At 46.1% G+C, this 18,200-nt stretch overlaps 1 protein-coding gene across 6 annotated transcripts in view; it reads left to right on the plus strand.

Annotated features, from left to right (window-relative positions):
- The window catches only part of LOC308580630 (uncharacterized protein), a 71,652-nt gene extending 55,594 nt beyond the window's left edge, over window positions 1-16,058 (plus strand). For 2 of the 6 annotated variants that reach the window (XM_081182563.1, XM_081182564.1), the window contains exons 2-3: window positions 10,487-10,711; window positions 14,291-16,058. In XM_081182563.1, coding sequence (XP_081038689.1) covers window positions 10,528-10,711; window positions 14,291-15,912 — 1,806 coding nt within the window. In that variant the 5' untranslated portion in view covers window positions 10,487-10,527 and the 3' untranslated portion in view covers window positions 15,913-16,058. Of the gene's footprint in view, window positions 1-8,513; window positions 8,773-10,486; window positions 10,712-11,956; window positions 12,042-14,290 lie in introns of those variants that run through there. The other 4 variants (XM_081182562.1, XM_081182565.1, XM_081182567.1 and 1 more) reach the window with 4 other exon arrangements.
- Window positions 16,059-18,200: the final 2,142 nt, after the last annotated feature.

An 18,200-nucleotide genomic window follows, 5' to 3' on the forward strand; every position in this document is an offset into this window, starting at 1 on the left:
ATACATTACAGAAAGGAGGGGTTGAGGGAGGAGTTGTGGTGGTAACCTGAGTGTCCTGTCACCTGGCTGGTTCCTCCTTTCCCCCTCCCCATGAGTACTTTCCAGGTGACAATGGGGAGTTTGCAGTTTCCTGCCCCCAGAGGGAAAATCTGATCATTGTCCTTTGTTTCAGCCTGTGGTGAATCCACTGTTCTTTGTGATTTTTGATTGTCTTCTGTCTGGGATTATCAGGGTTGACATAGCAACTGGGCAGGGCTCCTGTGGATGTGCTGGTATGCTGAAGAGATTATGGCTGACCAGAAACCAAGCCACCCTCCTTTGATATTAAAATAAAAATGGAACAGTGCAAATCCGATGTATGGTTGATTTTCTATGAATTCATAAGAGAAATGTGGCGTATGTAGTGTGTGAGTGTGAGTGTGTGTGAAGTTTGTACAAACAGAATGATTGGGGTGGGGGGGTTCCTGCTACAGTTCCCCCCTTCGGAGATAAGATTGCAAAGGTGGCTACTTTGCAATCCTTTTCTCCGCACAATTTAAGGTGGTAAATAATAACCTGGTATTCTCCGTCCCAGATGTGTGTGTCCATGTGAACCTGAAAGGGACTTGGGTATCATGCTACTTTAAGGATATTTGCATAGAAATATAATGGTGTAACAGTGCACATAGTTAGACATAGGATATCACGTAAATTAATAATTTGTTGCTCAGTTACTTGTGGTATTCTAGCACCTTGGAAGAAATATTTTCTCAATAGTGATCTATGCTTTACATTTAGGCAGGAAGGTCCACTAATGACTGAAAAGTGCAGTTTGCTCCCCCCCCCCGCCATTTTTGTGTTCTCAGGTGTCAAGCTAGCTGTTTTGTGGTCTCACACCGACAGTGCTACAGCAACACATCCTGTCTGTTGAATCCCCTCAGGGCTTTCATTTAACCATGTCGCCTGGCATTCACCATAGCTGGCACAGGTTTGGGCATCTCGTGAGGGAGAGGTCTTCGCCTTGGCCTTTAGCTATGGGATTTTATTATAGGCTGTGGTCTTGGGCTCATGAGAAGTTGCTCACTTGCACTTAAAGGACCAAAAAGCTAATTGCAGCCTGGATACACTTGCCCAATTCAAACTGAGTCCAATTTGAATTTATCTTGCCCCATGGTTCTCAACCTTTCAAACCAGTCTGTTAAAGGAAAACCGTTCTTAAAAGGGCACTTTGTCCAAATAAGACAATTTAACTCTACAAGGGATCATTCCTGCTAAACCAAAGCATATGCACCTTCATGTATCTTATAAGCTTCTCCTTGGTAAAGCAAGTTTTTGCACATTTTAAAATGGATAGGGAAAGTTGGCAGAGTGCCAGGTGGGACAATGAAATGTGGTTATCTAAACATTGGACTACACAATAGTGTGAGCTATCAGAAGGTATAAAATGCATGAGAATTGGTGTGCAAGCAATAAGACATTAAACATAAAAATTACACACAAAAATACCCCCCCTTGTGGAAATAACACACTGTTTCAACATTCCTACATAATAACACTTAATACGAAACAAACTAATTAAATATCAGTTGCATATCTTGACACAATTGTGATCTTTTACGCATGTATCTTTTGAATCCTGGAGCACAGAGGCTTGAGGTTCAAGTGAAAAGATGTCCTTGCAAGTCAACTCCACCCCCCTTTTGTCAGGCCCACTCCCCAGGCAGTCTATATCCTTTGAAAGAGATAGCTGTGGGCACTTGAAAACTCTGGTGTCTTGTGATGACGGAAGAACTGAGTTGAGGGGTTGTTGCTGCTTTTCATCATTGCACATCTGTATAGGTGATATCCTGTAAGGGGCAGGGTTTTGGGGCTTAAAGACAGTTAGAAAAGGGAGGGGGCAAAAGGCAAAAAGGATGTCCTTCGGTTTCTGTTGGAAGCTGCAAATAATAAAAATCTTAGCGAATTAAGCGTTTCATTCATTCCAATATTATTATCACATTTTCCTATAACTACTGTTATTATCTGCCAAGTTCATTTGCTTTCCTTCACTTTGGAGAGAAAGAGAACTGTAAAAAATACAAAGGTTAAAAAATACAAAAGAAAGAAAAAAATTAGATTACCAGTCAGATGAAAACAAACTTGACACAAAGACATCAGATTTAGAAAAGAATTATTATTAAATATATTATCAAAACCACGCAGATTACTACTAGACTGAAAAAATGGGAAAAACCATGGGGAAAAAACTTTAAATTCACCATGTGCTATTTGATAAAAGAACTTCATGAAACTGACTTTCAACATGTGATGAACATGTCCCCAAAGTAAAACACACACACACAAAATGACCTATGAGGAACCAAATAAATAAATGCTAAAACACACAATTAATAAGTAACCTGAAGTAATCTGTTTTGGCATTCTAACATCCCAAATGAAAATAAAATAGTGTTTCTTGATGTGACAACATCAACTGTAATGTTAATACTGGGAAATGAGTTAATACCAAGAAAAATGAATGGCAATTTAAAGTTGTGCAGGTACCTTGCACTAGCCAAAATGACAGAATTAATAAGAAATGCTCAGGCAAAAAGGTAAACAAATACCATTCCACAAACAATGTTTGGTTGTGCTTCGATTAACTTCATAGACATCATGGAGAGACAGATTAAATAAATGAAAACAGATTATTTGTAACTTTAAAAAAAAGTGTCAAAGCCACAAAGAGATGGAAGTTACTAATATAGCAGGGATTCAGACTTGTTTCACAGAACAGGAAGAAAGTTGCTGTGGGAGGAAAAAGGGACAAACACTTTGTTATCGGGGTTCACATATCCTGTTAAAAGGGAAAATTATTTCATGTGAGAAGCTTGTCAGGAAATGCTGTTCCTAAAATTCCCATTGAGGGGGGAATGCTTTGATATTTACCTGTGAAAAGAATTTGGCATGTTAAGATTTGGAACTTGGAAAGCTCTTGATTTTTGATGGGCTAGTTGTTGTTTTGTTTTGTTTTGTTTTGTTTTTAGCCTTTTGTCTTAAGTAGCCCCTGGAGCAAAGACAGATTAAGGGTGATTTCCCTCAATGGTTCCAAGCAAGTTTTCTTTTCTTTTCTTTTCTTTTCTTTTTTTTTTTTGGAAGAAACCTCCTCTCCCCCCTTACAGTTCCCCCCTTCCTCTCTCTCTTTTCTTTAGCTGATCTAGCCTCTGTGCATGTGCAGAGTTCATGTCTCAGCAAACCTTTTATACTATTGAAAATGTTGCATCCTTTGGCTAACTTACCATATGAATAAGGGAAAGGAAGGGTAAGGAGTAGATTTTGAAAACAGGGTTTGATTTTAAACAAAAAAAGAGAAACTCAGCAATTTAAGTATTCACCAAAGCTAGCAATTTCAGCCCAAGCAAAAGACTGCTTCCTTTATGTACAGGAAAGGGCTAATATCCTTCTGGCCATTCGCGGAACAATCAACCGCTCTCTTATTTATGAGTAAAAATGGCCAGAGTTAGAATTCATAGGATTTTATTTTTATATTTTATTTTTTTTTTTAACATTCTCAGCCATTTCAGCCTTACCATTTGGTCAAAGCAAATTCTACTTGACTATATGAATTTTTATGTGCTTAAACTTTAATAGACTTTTAAGTTTGATTTTTTTTTTTAATAATAGACAAAATGATAAACACTGTAATCACTCAAATGCTTGATATTACCAGTTGGGCTTCACCTCTCACCTTTTAAAACTAAAGAGCAAAGCTAGGCTGAATTTCAACTCCATTACCACACTAGAATTTAAGAATTACCCTCCAATGCTTGTAGACACATGGTCTTCCACACAGCCACAAATTGGGAGAGTTGAAAGGGACCCTGGGGTCATCTAGTCCAACCGTCCAAAATATAGGGTTCACAGCAAGATTTCACAGCAAGATTTGTACTACCAAAGAGGCATACACATTTAAGTACAGATTTACAGCTGGGAAAGGAAACATCTATACTCCTGAGAGGATCTCTTATAAAGCACAGTTAAAGCAGCCCTAGATTTGGATTTTTTTTTTTTTTAAAGGGAATACACAAGTGTTGCCCCCTCCCCCCTTTGCAGTTTCCTTTAAAGGAAGCTTACTCGGGAGTAAATTTACCTAGCACAGAAGTAAGAAGGGAGAAACCAACTGAAAGAGGCAGAGTGAAACAAGGGGGAGGGGGGGGCATTTTCTAACAAAAGAGGCCATGAAGTCTTATAGAGACTGGTATCAGGAGCCTTACAATAACTCTTCTGTCCAACCAAATCAAAGTTAAAACTGGACTCAAATATTTTTTCTTAGAATGAACACCATACTTTTATAGGCATACGCTTAATGAAATACATACACTGCATTTTAGCTTGAGAGAGCAGTTGTGCTCAACTAGGCTTTTGCAGCAGAAACATTAGGTTAACTTCTCCTTCCAAAATAGACTGGAGCAAACTCAAAAGTTACAATAAAACATCATTTACCATTAGACTTAAAATCACCCTCCTCACTTAAAACTAGAAGAAAGAGGTGGGGTAATCCCCCTTTCAGAACACAAGGAGCACGTGTACAGGATTTCACCACTTGGGAGGGAAACTCTCTTTTAGAGCGTCTCTCAAATAACAAACATTTGCACACTCCATTCTCCATTTTGTTTTGTTTAAGATCGATAAGGCGCAACATGGCTTCCTTAGATTTAAAATTTTGAAGCAAGCTTGCAATTTAAAACTACGTGCATTTAAGAACAGTCTGTGGATGCCAAGGCCAATGTAAATACAAACCCTTGAAATATTTCTAAATCTTTGAATACATCTCTTATTCATTTATTTATTTATTTATTTATTTATTTATTTATTTTATTTTTTAGTCCTCTCTGGGGCAAAAGGCTACATGGAAGCTTTGTTGCCAGGAGGAGTCCAGCTAGGGTGTTTAGTGAGCTCCCATTCTCTCATATGTTATTATTGGGGGGGGGGGTTCGTTAACGAAGTACGCTAAAGACAGAAAGAGTGGAAACACACACACAAGGGAGGAAAGGCAATGGGAAAGAAAGGGGGGACAGAAAAAAATATCCTTTCAGTACTCAAAGTACCCTTGACTAACACAATTCCTACATATCTACAAGCTTCAAACTCATTTCAAGAAATCTTATACATGAACTCAAACTTCAGCCACGGGACTCCTTGCCCGAGAAAACTTCAGTTACGGGACACCTTGGCCCGTCTGCCACGGGACACCTTGGCCCGAGAAAGTTTCAGTCACGGGACACCTTGGCCCGTCTGCCACGGGACACCTTGGCCCGAGAAAGTTTCAGTCACGGGACACCTTGGCCCGTCTGCCACGGGACACCTTGCCCGAGAAAACTTCAGCCACAAAACTAAAATTCCTTTTCCTCAGCGCTGCTTCACAAGACTAATCCTAGTGTGGGGCCCCACTTTGTGAACCGCCCCTTCTACCCTCCACAACAGCCTCCTGCCTAGCCTTTGAGACTAAGTTTGGGCTCCCTACTGGACGCCTGCGCTGTGCAGTGCCAGATTGGGGGTCCGAGAAAACAAAGTTTTGAAAGGGGAGCAAACGACCTTGCGTTCTCACATACCCGGGTCATCCCTAACAAAGGTCACCAGGCAGGAGGGGCAGCTTCATTTGCAGAGTTAGGGTAGGTGGAGAGTAAGAGAATACTTGAAAGACTCCTCTGGACGACTCCGAGAGAGGGATGTCAGAGAAACAGTAAAAGAGCCACGCTTTCCCGGACTCAATTCCAAGACGGAAAACGGGGGAGAAAAGAGATAGAGAGATTAAGATGTTCCTGGACGACCCCGGGGGGGAACATCGGAAAACAGCAAAAGGTACCACAATTTCCCCGGCCACACACCGTGTAAGAAATTGAGGGGAGAGAAAGAGAAAGGTTTTGGCGTACCCAGACGACTCCGAGAGGTATGCGCCACACAGTAAAGTTCCGCGATCTCCCTGGCCACTTTCCGAAGGGGAGAATCGGGTTAGAAAAGGGTAAAGTTAGAGCGCACCCGGCCGACTCCGAGGGGCTACGCCAGAAATGAAAGAAGGAAAGTCTGGCTGTCGTGGGGTCGTTACTTTTCCACCCCCCTCCCAATGTATTTACTTCAAACCATACTCACGTTCGAAGATGTCCCCCGCGAATCTCAGGATCCTTTTCTTTTTTAGCCGGCTTGACCTCGCCTTTGCTCCCCTGGTTGAGCTTTTGGTGACGATTGATTACCGCCCGCAAAGAGGAGGCAGGGAGAGGAAGAAGGATCCCTGGGCTAAGGTTGCCCAGTGGCGCCCGATCCCTTCTATCTCCCCTCTCACCTTTACAGGAGAACCAAGGGTCCCTGAGTCGCGGTCGCCAACTGTTAACGGAAAAATCTGAGGGCTCTCTTGGACAAAAAGTAAAGACACCAACCAGGATAACTTGGAGCAAAACAGCAGCCTGTAGGCTTGGCCTTTATTGAACTGTTGCAACAGGGTATTCCCTTCCCTTGCAAGAGAGAGGAAAGACCCAGAACAATGGGCTGCAAGACCTTATAAAAACTTTTGAAATTCCCCTCCTCTAGGTCAAGCCCACCCCCAGAAACATCATGCATACATTACAGAAAGGAGGGGTTGACATCATGCATACATTACAGAAGGGGTTGACATCATGCATACATTACAGAAAGGAGGGGTTGAGGGAGGAGTTGTGGTGGTAACCTGAGTGTCCTGTCACCTGGCTGGTTCCTCCTTTCCCCCTCCCCATGAGTACTTTCCAGGTGACAATGGGGAGTTTGCAGTTTCCTGCCCCCAGAGGGAAAATCTGATCATTGTCCTTTGTTTCAGCCTGTGGTGAATCCACTGTTCTTTGTGATTTTTGATTGTCTTCTGTCTGGGATTATCAGGGTTGACATAGCAACTGGGCAGGGCTCCTGTGGATGTGCTGGTATGCTGAAGAGATTATGGCTGACCAGAAACCAAGCCACCCTCCTTTGATATTAAAATAAAAATGGAACAGTGCAAATCCGATGTATGGTTGATTTTCTATGAATTCATAAGAGAAATGTGGCGTATGTAGTGTGTGAGTGTGAGTGTGTGTGAAGTTTGTACAAACAGAATGATTGGGGTGGGGGGGTTCCTGCTACAGTTGAAAGGCAGGAGACCCTCAGCAGAGAGCAGCCATGTCTGGTTCTTCTCCGCAATGGCTTCCTCTTCTGAGAGCTCCCTCTCTTTATTCTCTGGGCTGGACTGGGAGGACCCCAGTTCAGCCAGTTCCCCTCAGTCTCCCCACTGGGTTCCAGTCGCCCCCTGAGACATGCAGGGATCTGGAGTGGAAGCGACTTCTCCTGTTGAACTACCGCCGGAGGGGGAAGAATAATCGAGGTCCGCCCAGAAAGGGCTCCTGGGATCCTGAGGAGCAAGAAGGGGTCTGGCGAGGAGCAAGGCTGTTCTGCGGAGGCAAAGCCATCATGGCAGGAAGGCGGCTGAGGACGCCCCGTGAGCGCTGGCCTCCGAAGCTGCCGCCCTCCTTCGCTGGGAGGAGAGACCCCCGAGAGCGTGGGACCCCCGAGGTCCACAGGGGAGCCATGACGTCTCTGGGAGCGGCTGGGGCCTCCAGATGAAACAAAATGGCGTTCCCGCCTTTTTCGGAAAAGAGCGGGAAACGCCACCTCCTGGCCCTGTCGCCTCCGTGGGTTCCTGCCTGGCCATGGGGGGGGGATGCAGCTGCCCCCAAACTCTTCCCTTCCCCAGACATTGGGGGGGGGGCATTAAGAGAAGGAGAAATGAAGGAGAAGCTGGGAGGGGGAGCAGCCAAGAGGGAAACTCAGGGGGGAAACTCCCTCAGGAAACCGGGCAAAGGAGAGGAGGAGGCCCAGGGGAATCTGAAAGGGGATTGGCCAGCTCTCAAATGGAGAGGCTTCTGATTGGCCCTGCTCTGGGGTGAGAAATGGGGTCAAATGGTTCTGAGAGCCCAGTATAAACTGGTTTTCTGACAGGAAAGGCAGGGAAGGGATGGAGTTGGGAGGGGGGGGGAAGAGTCCCAGAGTGGGGGGGGCTGCCCCTTGAGCAGCATGTGCCCCTCTCCCTCCCTCCCTCCCCAATAGTGGGCTTCGCCTTTCCTGCCTGTGGTGCTTCTACGGGGGGGGGGCTTCCACACCTCCCCCCCCCCAGGATGGCGTGTCTGTTTCATTCCTCGCGTGGGACACTTCCTCCTCTGTCTCTCTTCCTGGGCTGCAGAAGCAGGAAAGTCCGCTTGGCGGGGGGGGGGGGGGAGATTATCTTCGGAGGGGGAGGGATCTCCTGGCTGGGAAGCCCCTCCCCCTCCATTCTTCCCCCCACTCGCTGATCGGGAGGGTGTCTTGTTTTTTGGAGGGGTGTCTTGATGGAGCCATTTCTTAGCCTCTTCTCCCTCCCAGCCTTTCCTTGGGATTCAGGAGCCTCTATGTTGGAGGAGGGGGAGAGCCAAGGTAACCCCCCCCCCGCCATGGCCAACCCCGTCCCTCTTTCGGTTAGTCTGGATCAGATGTGGGCTCCTTGGGGCAGAGTCCTTGGCACAGACGGGGGGGGCAGCCCCTTGAGCGCAGGCGCAGAAGCAGAAGCAGGAAAACTGCGGAGAGGGAGGGTGTGCCCTCGGCTTTGCAAGGGTTAAAAGGAGCAAAGCAGGATTCCTAGAGAGGACAGGAAGTGAAGGGGGGTCAAGGTCCTCCATGGCTAAATTCCCTCCCTCCCACATCCCTTCCTGCAAGCCGAGAGGAGGTGGCTTTCTTCTCTCTCCTTTGCAAAAGCTTCCTTGGGGCCCCTCCTGGAATCCGGTGAGTCTCCTCTCTCTTCCCCCCGAGAGTGCAATGGGGAGATTGGGGTCCCTGTTCAGATCATGCACGGTGGGGGGAGAAGAAAGAAGAAGAGGAGGAGTTTGGATTTGATATCCCACTTTATCACTCCCCTTCAGGAGTCTCCAAGCGGCTCACATTCTCCTTTCCCTTCCTCCCCCACAACAAACACTCTGTGGGGTGAGTGGGGCTAAGGGACTTCAAGAAGTGTGACTGGCCCAAGGTCACCCAGCAGCTGCATGTGGAGGAGCGGGGAATCGAACCCGGTTCACCAGATTACGAGTCCACCGCTCTACCACCACACCACACTGGTCCTCCCTTGTCCTCTCTGCCAAGCCAGGGAGGGGGTGAGTTCGCAGGAGGTCTGCAGCTCTGTTCTTCCTTGGGATCCAGATGCTGCCTTCCTTTTTGGGGAGGGGGCTTTGGGTAAAGGAAAACTGGGCATGCAAAGAAACCCCCTTCAGACTGAGGAGTAAGTCACTTTTGTGAACAGAGGCTGCAGCCAGACGGGAACATTTGCACATGGGGGGAGCACAGGGAGAAGAAAAGCCCGTCTGCATCTGCAGCGTCACAACCGGACCACTTCCTCTGTCCCATATGCAACAACACATGTCTCTCCCCTATTCAGGCTAAACAAGTAGGCGAACTAATGTCAAAGCAGATTTTAGATGTATTTTCAGGAAATGCTAAAGCAAGGATAAAAGACTCCTCCCAACATTCTGGGACAAATGAGCAAATATCAATAACTGGGTGCCTTGTGCTACTAACAGAGGACATGGAACACATAAAATCCTTCCCCCTCCCCCGACTGTGATAAAATCCTTACTGTCCTGATAGGTACTTGTAAAGCCTTCTGGGAGAAAATCTAGCAGAGGGTCTGTGGGTTTTGATAAACAAGAAATGGAAATTGGTGTTATCTCAAAATAGACTAGTTCTGTCAAGCTACCCTACGCCTTTGGGAATCTTGTCACAAGAGGAGTGTAAAGCTCACCTCAGGAGTTTTTTTTAAAGGGTATACATGCCTGGTGTCCTAAGAACAGAAGAGATTTAGGACATGTGGAAGATCTATATTTTGATGGCTTCCGTGCCAGGGTGGGGGCCACATTTTGGGACTGGAGACTTGTGAAGATGGTGTATAAGCACAGACGATATCTAAGGAGGAGAGGTGTATTAGTTTCCTGATATTTAAAAAATGTGGCATCACCGGCTCCTCTGCTTCCACGTATAGATTTGGTCCCCTTGCAACACTTGACAGAGGCGGATACGGCTACACCATCTGCCTGGCTTATGATGAGAGAGCTCAAAGATTGTGAACAGGGCTCTCCATACAAAGCACCTAGCATGGGGGCAGCTACATGTAATATCTACTCTGCTCTTTTCTGCCCATGCTCTGGGGTTGCAGTTTTCAGGCTTGGGGACAGGATGGTGACTGGTTTTTGCACCAACTTCTGTCAATTATCCCCACTGAGTTCAATGAGATCTACTCTGAGGTCACTACTGTGCAGACCATGCCAGCCTTACGAAGTGGGGTGAGGAGCATACAGAGGAAATTGGAATGACTGTAGATGTTTAGAAATGGGGCTTCTGTTGGGAAGGGGCTGCCCCATTTGTGCTTCTCCAGGGGCAGGAGAATATCTAGGGCAGGAGAATCCCTGCAGGGCCTCTGAGGCTCCCTTTGCTTCTTCCTCTCACCCAGGACCCTCCAGCTTGTTTTGGCTCCTTGACTCCTCAGGAAGGATGAAAGAGACGGATCCTGCAAAGCTAGCGAGGATGGAAGGAGGAAGATGGACGGTTGACCTGGTCAGGTTGTCTCCTGCATCCCTCCCCACAACCTCTGAGCGTTCCCTCCCAGGGACCTCCAAGAGATCTGGTGAGTCCCAGGGGAGTGGAGATGGGGACCTGGATGGACGGAGCCAGAGAGGTATCAGGGCTTGCTCAGCTTGGGGGTGGGAGGAGGCAGGCAGGCGGATGGAGATGGAGAAGGGGAGCACCTTTTCGGGCTCCCCCACCTGCTTCCTGCCTGCGCCTTTGTAATCTGCAGGCATTTTGAGTTAGGAATACAGCTGAACCTCAGAAATCGAACAGAATCCGTTCTGGAAGTCGGTTCAACGTCCGAGGCGTGACTTTTGATTGGCTCTTGCAATGGGAAGAGCCGATCGGAAGCTGCAATGATGCCACGTCACTTTCTCTCCCTGGCACTGCTGGGCCAGCTCTCTGCTTCCCTTTCCCTCAGGCGAAATCCCCAATGGAGTATGAATCACGAGCGACCGTGGGTTTTCTTTGGGAAAACAGGTTGCAAACAAACTTTATAATAACAGATGTCAACAAGGAGTTTTGGTTCTTCTTCCACTGAAATAGAACAAACAGTGCTGTTGTTTTTTTCTGTTAACATGAATACGGATTCAAGTTATAAGCTGTATGCTGTTTAGGCTTAAGGTTACTTCCTTTTACACATTTTCCATGGATCAGACTTCTGTACACAAATTTCTGGAACTGAATCCTAATCCTGCATCCTCCGTGTGTTGCCCTTTTCTTTTCTTTTTGGAATAACTTTTATTTGCTTTTAAAAACAAGGATCATAGGACCACTAAATGATGAAATATGGAGACCGGGGGTCAGCAATCTATGGCTCATGGGCCACAAGCGACTCATGGGGGTCATTTCAGCTGCCCCTGAGCCGTCCGCTCGGTGAGTCCTGTGTGTACACACGTGATCCTGCCCGCAGAGCGATCTCTGTGAGAGTGAGCCAGCCCAGGCAAGGTAAAGCTTGCCAACCCCTGATGTAGACCGGGTCTTCTCATGTCATTTGTATATCTCAAAACTAGCAGAATCTATTTGCAGGAATATCTGTAACATACGATTCATCATTAGCGGTCAGTGTGTGAGTTCTGGGTTCATGAAATGTTTTAAACTGGAACAAAAAATGAGGAAACAGGAAAGAATAGAGAGCATTCAACATTGCATAGCTGAACGCCTAGTCAGGAGCTCTTGTGGCCATTGTACTTAGATTTAGTGTGAGTTATAGTCACTTTTCCTCTTCTGTTACCAATGAAACAATACGGAGTTGGTCTCCTCATGAACACAGGACAGGGGTTCAAACTGAAGAAAGTGATTTACATATAAATTTAGACCAATCAGAGTGAGGCAACTGCTGATGGCATGTAGGTTTCACAGACAAGGCATGGATCCTGTCCAAAGAGCTCTGCATAAGGAAGTAAAGGAGGAGAATCGTGGGATCATGGACCCTCTCAGTAAAACTCCCTGTTGGATCATAAAATCAGTTTTGAAATTCCATACATACCTCTGTCAGGGGTCAGCAACCTGAAGCCCATGGGGGGGGTCATTTAAACGGGCCACAAGCCACCCCCGAACCAATCCGCCCGCTCAGCGAGTCCCCGCCTGCTGCACTAAACCAGTCCAGAGCGGGGACTCGCTTCCGTGGTGCCGGAAATCAGACGCAGACGCATGCGCGATCCAGACCATGGCGGGATCTTCGCAGGGCTGAACCGACCCAGGCAAGTTAAACCTTCCTGAGCCCTGCTCTGTGTGATGAACCTTCGCTTTTTTGATGGAGATGAAAAGCTGAGCAGTTGGCTCCTTACTTCTCTCGCCCTGACCTGGCCACTGTGATCCACGCGACAGTCACCTCCAGGCTTGATTATTGTAACTCACTCTACGTGTGGATGCCCTTGAGACTGACCCAGAAACTCCAGCAGGTGCAGAATGCTAAGGCAGGACTCTGTGGTGGGTCTGGAAGCGTTTCGCAAGAAATACCTCTGCTCACTCAGAGATATATTTACAGTCTTTATTTACATACATATTTACAAGGTACAGGACATAGCTTCATGCATTTGAAACCTCGGTAGCAGATCCAGGCAGTGGGAGCTTTTGGCTCCTCCTCCAGCAGAGGAGCTTGGGAAGCCCAAAGCGCCTCCTTTGTTCCCTACATTTTAACCCCCTTCTGTCCTGTGCTGAAGGAGTGGGCATTGACTCTCTCTCTGTCCTCCCTCTGAACTGGTTGAGTGGTGTTGATGGTCTCCAGCATCCGGGAGCATCCTCGCCGCTTGAGTTCCTTCCGCTTACTTGTCCTCCTCTCCCTCTCCTGTCTTTTCTAACGGCTCTTGTTCTTCCCCCTCCCTCAGCTCTGGGGCATTCCCTGGCAGCCCCGTGACAGACTCCTTACGGGGTCCTCCCAGCAGGATCACATTCACCCAGTGCTATACCAGCTGCACTGGCTCCCGCTGGAGTACAGGGTCAGGTTTAAGGTGCGGGTTTTAACCTTTAAAGCCCTATACAGCCTAGGACCCTCATACCTATGAGACCGCCTCTCCTGGTATGTCCCACGGAGGACCTTACGGTCTTCAAACAAAAACATATTGGAGGTCCCGGGCCACAGGGAGGTTAGGCTGGCCTCAACCAGATTTAGCAGTGGCTCCAATCTGGTGGAGTGCTCTGTCACAAGAGACTAGGGCCCTGCGGGACTTGACATCTTTCCTGAGGGCCTGCAAGACAGAGCTGTTCCACCAGGCCTTTGGCCAGGGCACAGTCTGACCCCTCTCTCCTTCTGTAATCTTCATAGAACTCTAACCTGGTGGTTGCTATTAATATGATTCTGTATTACCGTATTTTTTGCACCATAACACTCTTTTTTTCTCCTAAAAAGTCTGTGCATGTTATGGAGGGAATGCCTACGGGCAAAGGTAGTAGAAATAATAGTAAGGCCTCATAACTAATTATTTTCAGTTCTTCCTCTATCACAAGCATTCATTAACATTCTTAATTACTGGCCTCAACAACATCAAAAATACCATCTCAGGACTATTTAATTGCTCATCTTCTAACATTATGTATGCCATCAAATGCCAAAAGTGCCCTTCAGCTCTCTATATTGGACAAACAGGCCAAGCTCTACGCCAAAGGATAAATGGACATAAATCTGATATCAGGAATCACAAGACAGAGAAACCAGTAGGAGAACACTTCAATCTCCCTGGACATTCTAAACAAGATCTCAAAGTAGCTGTCTTATTACAAAAGAATTTCAGAAATAGACTGGAAAAAGAAGTTGCTGAATTGCAACTTATTACCAAACTTAAAACCCTGGAGAGACTTGGTCTGAATAGAGACATTGGATTCTTATCTCATTATACATGGTATACGTAGCTATTTTTAGCCATCTCACCCCTTGCTTTTTCCTGTAAGGCCAATTGCAGTCTTTAACAGTCTTCAACAGATTTACCACACCTATCAGACAATCACCCATTCCCACCACCCTTCTGAGTAATACCCCTCCCCACCCTCTCACTATATATAAGGGTCTGGTGACTTCGGTGTCAGTGTATCTGAAGAAGTGTGCATGCACACAAAAGGGCATACCAATAACAAACTTAGGTGATCTCTAAGGTGCTACTGGAAGGAATTTTTTTAATTCATTAACATCGTTCAATAATCTGGGGAATAATCTTCCTGAGGCTCTAATTAGCTTCTCTCTTCATTGCAGATGGTGATGAATTGGAAGGGAAGAACAAAGGGGACCACAACAGAATCCACATAGCGGAGAAGTCAAATAAATATTCAGGGTGTGGAGAGAACATCCGCCAGAGCTCCCAGTCCACCTCCCATCAAGGAAACAGCTTCATCCAGAGGGATAGCCTTACGTCACACGAAAGAACTCACAGTGGAGAGAAATTGTATCAGTGCTTGGAATGTGGAAAGAGCTTCAGTCGGAAGGATTCTCTCATTTCCCATCAAAGAATTCATACAGGAGAGAAACCCTATCAGTGTTTGCAGTGTGGAAAGTGCTTCAGTCAGAGGAGCAATCTGACAACCCATCAAAGGCTTCATACAGGGGAGACACCCTATAAGTGCTTGGAATGTGGAAAGAGATTCAGACAGAGCTCAGAGCTCACTTCCCATCACAGAATTCATACAGGGGAGAAACCCTATCAGTGCTTGGAATGTGGAAAGAGATTCAGACTGAGCTCAGAGCTCACTTCCCATCAAAGAATTCATACAGGGGAGAAGCCTTATCAGTGCTTGGAATGTGGAAAGAGCTTCAGTCAGAGCCACAGCCTCACTTCCCATCTAATAAGTCATACAGGGGAGAAACCCTATCAGTGCCTGGAATGTGGAAAGAGCTTCAGACAGAGGAACGGTCTCACTTACCATCAAAGAATTCATACAGGGGAGAAACCCTATCAGTGCTTGGAATGTGGAAAGAGCTTCAGTAACCGCCAAATTCTCACTTCCCATCAAAGAATTCATACAGGGGAGAAACCCTATCAGTGCTTGGAATGCGGAAAGAGCTTCAATTTTAGGACTAGTCTTACTTCCCATCAAAGAATTCATACAGGGGAGAAACCTTTTCAGTGCCATGAATGTGGAAAGAGCTTCATTCAGAAGAGTAATCTCACCTCCCATCAAAGAATTCATACAGGTCAGAAACCATATAAATGCTTCCAATGTGGAAAGAGCTTCAGTCACAGCCAGGAACTCAACATCCATCAAAGGATTCATACAGGTGAGAAACCCTATCAGTGCCAGGAATGTGGAAAGAGCTTTCGTGAGACGGGAAAACTTGCTGCTCATCGAAGAATTCATACAGGGGAGAAACCATATCAGTGCTTGGAATGTGGAAAGAGCTTCACCCAAAGGGCCCATCTCCTGAGCCATCAAAAAACTCATACAGGTCAGAAACCCTATCAATGCTTGGAATGTGGAAAGAGCTTTCGTGATAAGGGTAAACTCACTTCCCATCAAAGAATTCATACTGGGGAGAAACCCTATCAATGCTTGGAATGTAGAAAGAGCTTTAGTCGGAGGGATAGTCTTACTTCCCATCAAAGAATTCATAAAGGGGAGAAACCCTATCAGTGCTTGGAATGTGGAAAGAGCTTCAGATGGAAGATTAGTTTCACCTTCCATCAAAATATTCATACAGGGGAGAATCCCTATCAATGCTTGGAATGTAGAAAGAGCTTCAGTCGGAAGGATGCTCTCACCTCCCATCAAAGAATTCATAAAGGGGAGAAACCCTATCAATGCTTGGAATGTGGAAAGAGCTTCATTCGGAAGGATTATCTCACTTCCCATCAAAGAATTCATGAAGAGGAGAAACCCTAATAGTGCTTAGAATGTTTAAAGAACTAATAATAATAACAGATACAGGTAGGTAGCTGTGTTGGTCTGCCATAATCAAAAGAAAATTTGAAAAGTTCTTAACGCTGGTCAGCTCCCAACAGACTATTGAAAACATGATAAAAAATCAAATATTGTTGTTTAGTTTTTTAGTCGTGTCCGATTCTTCATGACCCCAAACTCATGTTGGTAGCTTCAAGAACACTGTCCAACCACCTCGTCCTCTGTTGTCCCCTTCTCCTTGTGCCCTCCATCTTTCCCAACATCAGGGTCTTTTCCAGGGAGTCTTCTCTTCTCATGAGGTGGCCAAAGTCTTGCAGCTTCAGGATCTGTCCTTCCAGTGAGCACTCAGGGCTGATTTCCTTAAGAATGGAGAGGTTTGATCTTCTTGCAGTCCATGGGACTCTCAAGAGTCTCCTCCAGCACCATAATTCAAAAGCATCAATTCTTCGGCGATCAGCCTTCTTGATGGTCCAGCTCTTACTTCCATACATCACTACTGGGAAAACCACAGCTTTAACTATATGTTCCTTTGTTGGCAAGGTGATGTCTCTGCTTTTTAAGATGCTGTCTAGGTTTGTCATTGCTTTCCTCCAATGTCATTGCTTTCCTCCAAGAAGCAGGCGTCTTTTAATTTCGTGACTACTGTCGTCACCATCTGCAGTGATCAGAAAGGAAGTAAAATCTCTCACTGCCTCCGTTTCTTCCCCTTCTATTTGCCAGGAGGTGATGGGACCAGTGGCCATGATCTTCGTTTTTTTGATGTTGAGCTTCAGACCATATTTTGCACTCTCCTCTTCCACCCTCATTAAAAGGTTCTTTAATTCCTCCTCACTTTCTGCCATCAAGGTTGTGTCATCTGCATATCTGAGGTTGTTGATATTTCTTCCGGCAGTCTTAATTCCAGCTAGGGATTCATCCAGTCCAGCCTTTCGCATGATGAATTCTGCGTATAAGTTAAATAAGCAGGGAGACAATATACAGCCTTGTCGTATTCCTTTCCCAAATTTGAACCAATCAGTTGTTTCATATCCAGTTCTAACTGTAGCTTCTTGTCCCACGTAGAGATTTCTCAGGAGGCAGATGAGGTGATCAGGCACTCCCATTTCTTTAAGAACTTGCCATAGTTTGCTGTGGTCAACATAGTTAAAGGCTTTTGCATAGTCAATGAAGCAGAAGTACATATCTTTCTGGAACTCTCTAGCTTTCTCCATAATCCAGCACATTTTTGCAATTTGGTCTCTGGTTCCTCTGCCTCTTCTAAATCCAGCTTGCACTTCTGGGAGTTCTCGGTCCACATACTGCTTGAGCCTGCCTTAAGCATAACCTTGCTAGAATGTGAAATGAGCACAATTGTGCAGTAGTTGGAGCGTTCTTTGGCACTGCCCTTCTTTGGGATTGGGATGTAGACTGATCTTCTCCAATCCTCTGGCCACTGCTGAGTTTTCCAAACTAGCACTTTAACAGCATCATCTTTTAAAACTTTTAATAGTTCAACTGGAATACCATCACTTCCACTGGCCTTGTTATTAGCAGTGCTTTCTAAGGCCCATTTGACTTCACTCTCCCGGATGTCTGGCTGAAGGTCAGCAACCACACTACTCCGGGGTGTATGAGACATCCATATCTTTCTGGAATATTTCCTCTGTGTATTCTTTCCATCTCTTCTTGATGTCTTCTGCTTCTGCTAGGTCCTTACCACTTTTGTCCTTTACCTCCCCCATTTCCCTAACTCAGGGGATGGGACTTCTTCCTCCCAGTTCCCTCCATGGAAACCTAGGGAATGGGATCCGTTCCTGCTCATTCTCTGCCCCAGAGATTAAACGGAAACAAGAACACTCAGAAGCAGTCATAATAATAATAATAATAATAATAATAATAATTTATTTATACCCCGCCCATCTGGCTGGGTTTCCCCAGCCACTCTGGGCGGCTTCCAAAAGAATATTAAAATACTGTGATACATCAAACATTAAAAGCTTCCCTAAACAATAAATCAAAGCTTCTCTGTTCAAGCTACTTGGCAGCTGCACAAACGTTCCAGGCAGCCTACTTTCACTTTTCGGCGGCCGCTGTACTCACAGTCTATCTGCTTTTTCTCTTCCGTCTCTGAAGAGGCTTGCTTCACGGGACTTCCGGGTTAGCGCGAAAGGGAATGGCGGATTCCCTCCGAGCTCTGGAGGGAATCGGCTCAGTAGAAGACGGGTCTTGGCGACGCGGGGACCCTCAGAAACCACAGGCGCTGAAGCCTGGGGAGTTAGTGACTTGGCGGG

This window comes from Podarcis bocagei (assembly GCF_964188305.1).
Source record: "Podarcis bocagei genome assembly, chromosome: 2".
NCBI classification, from domain to species: Eukaryota; Metazoa; Chordata; class Lepidosauria; order Squamata; family Lacertidae; genus Podarcis; species Podarcis bocagei.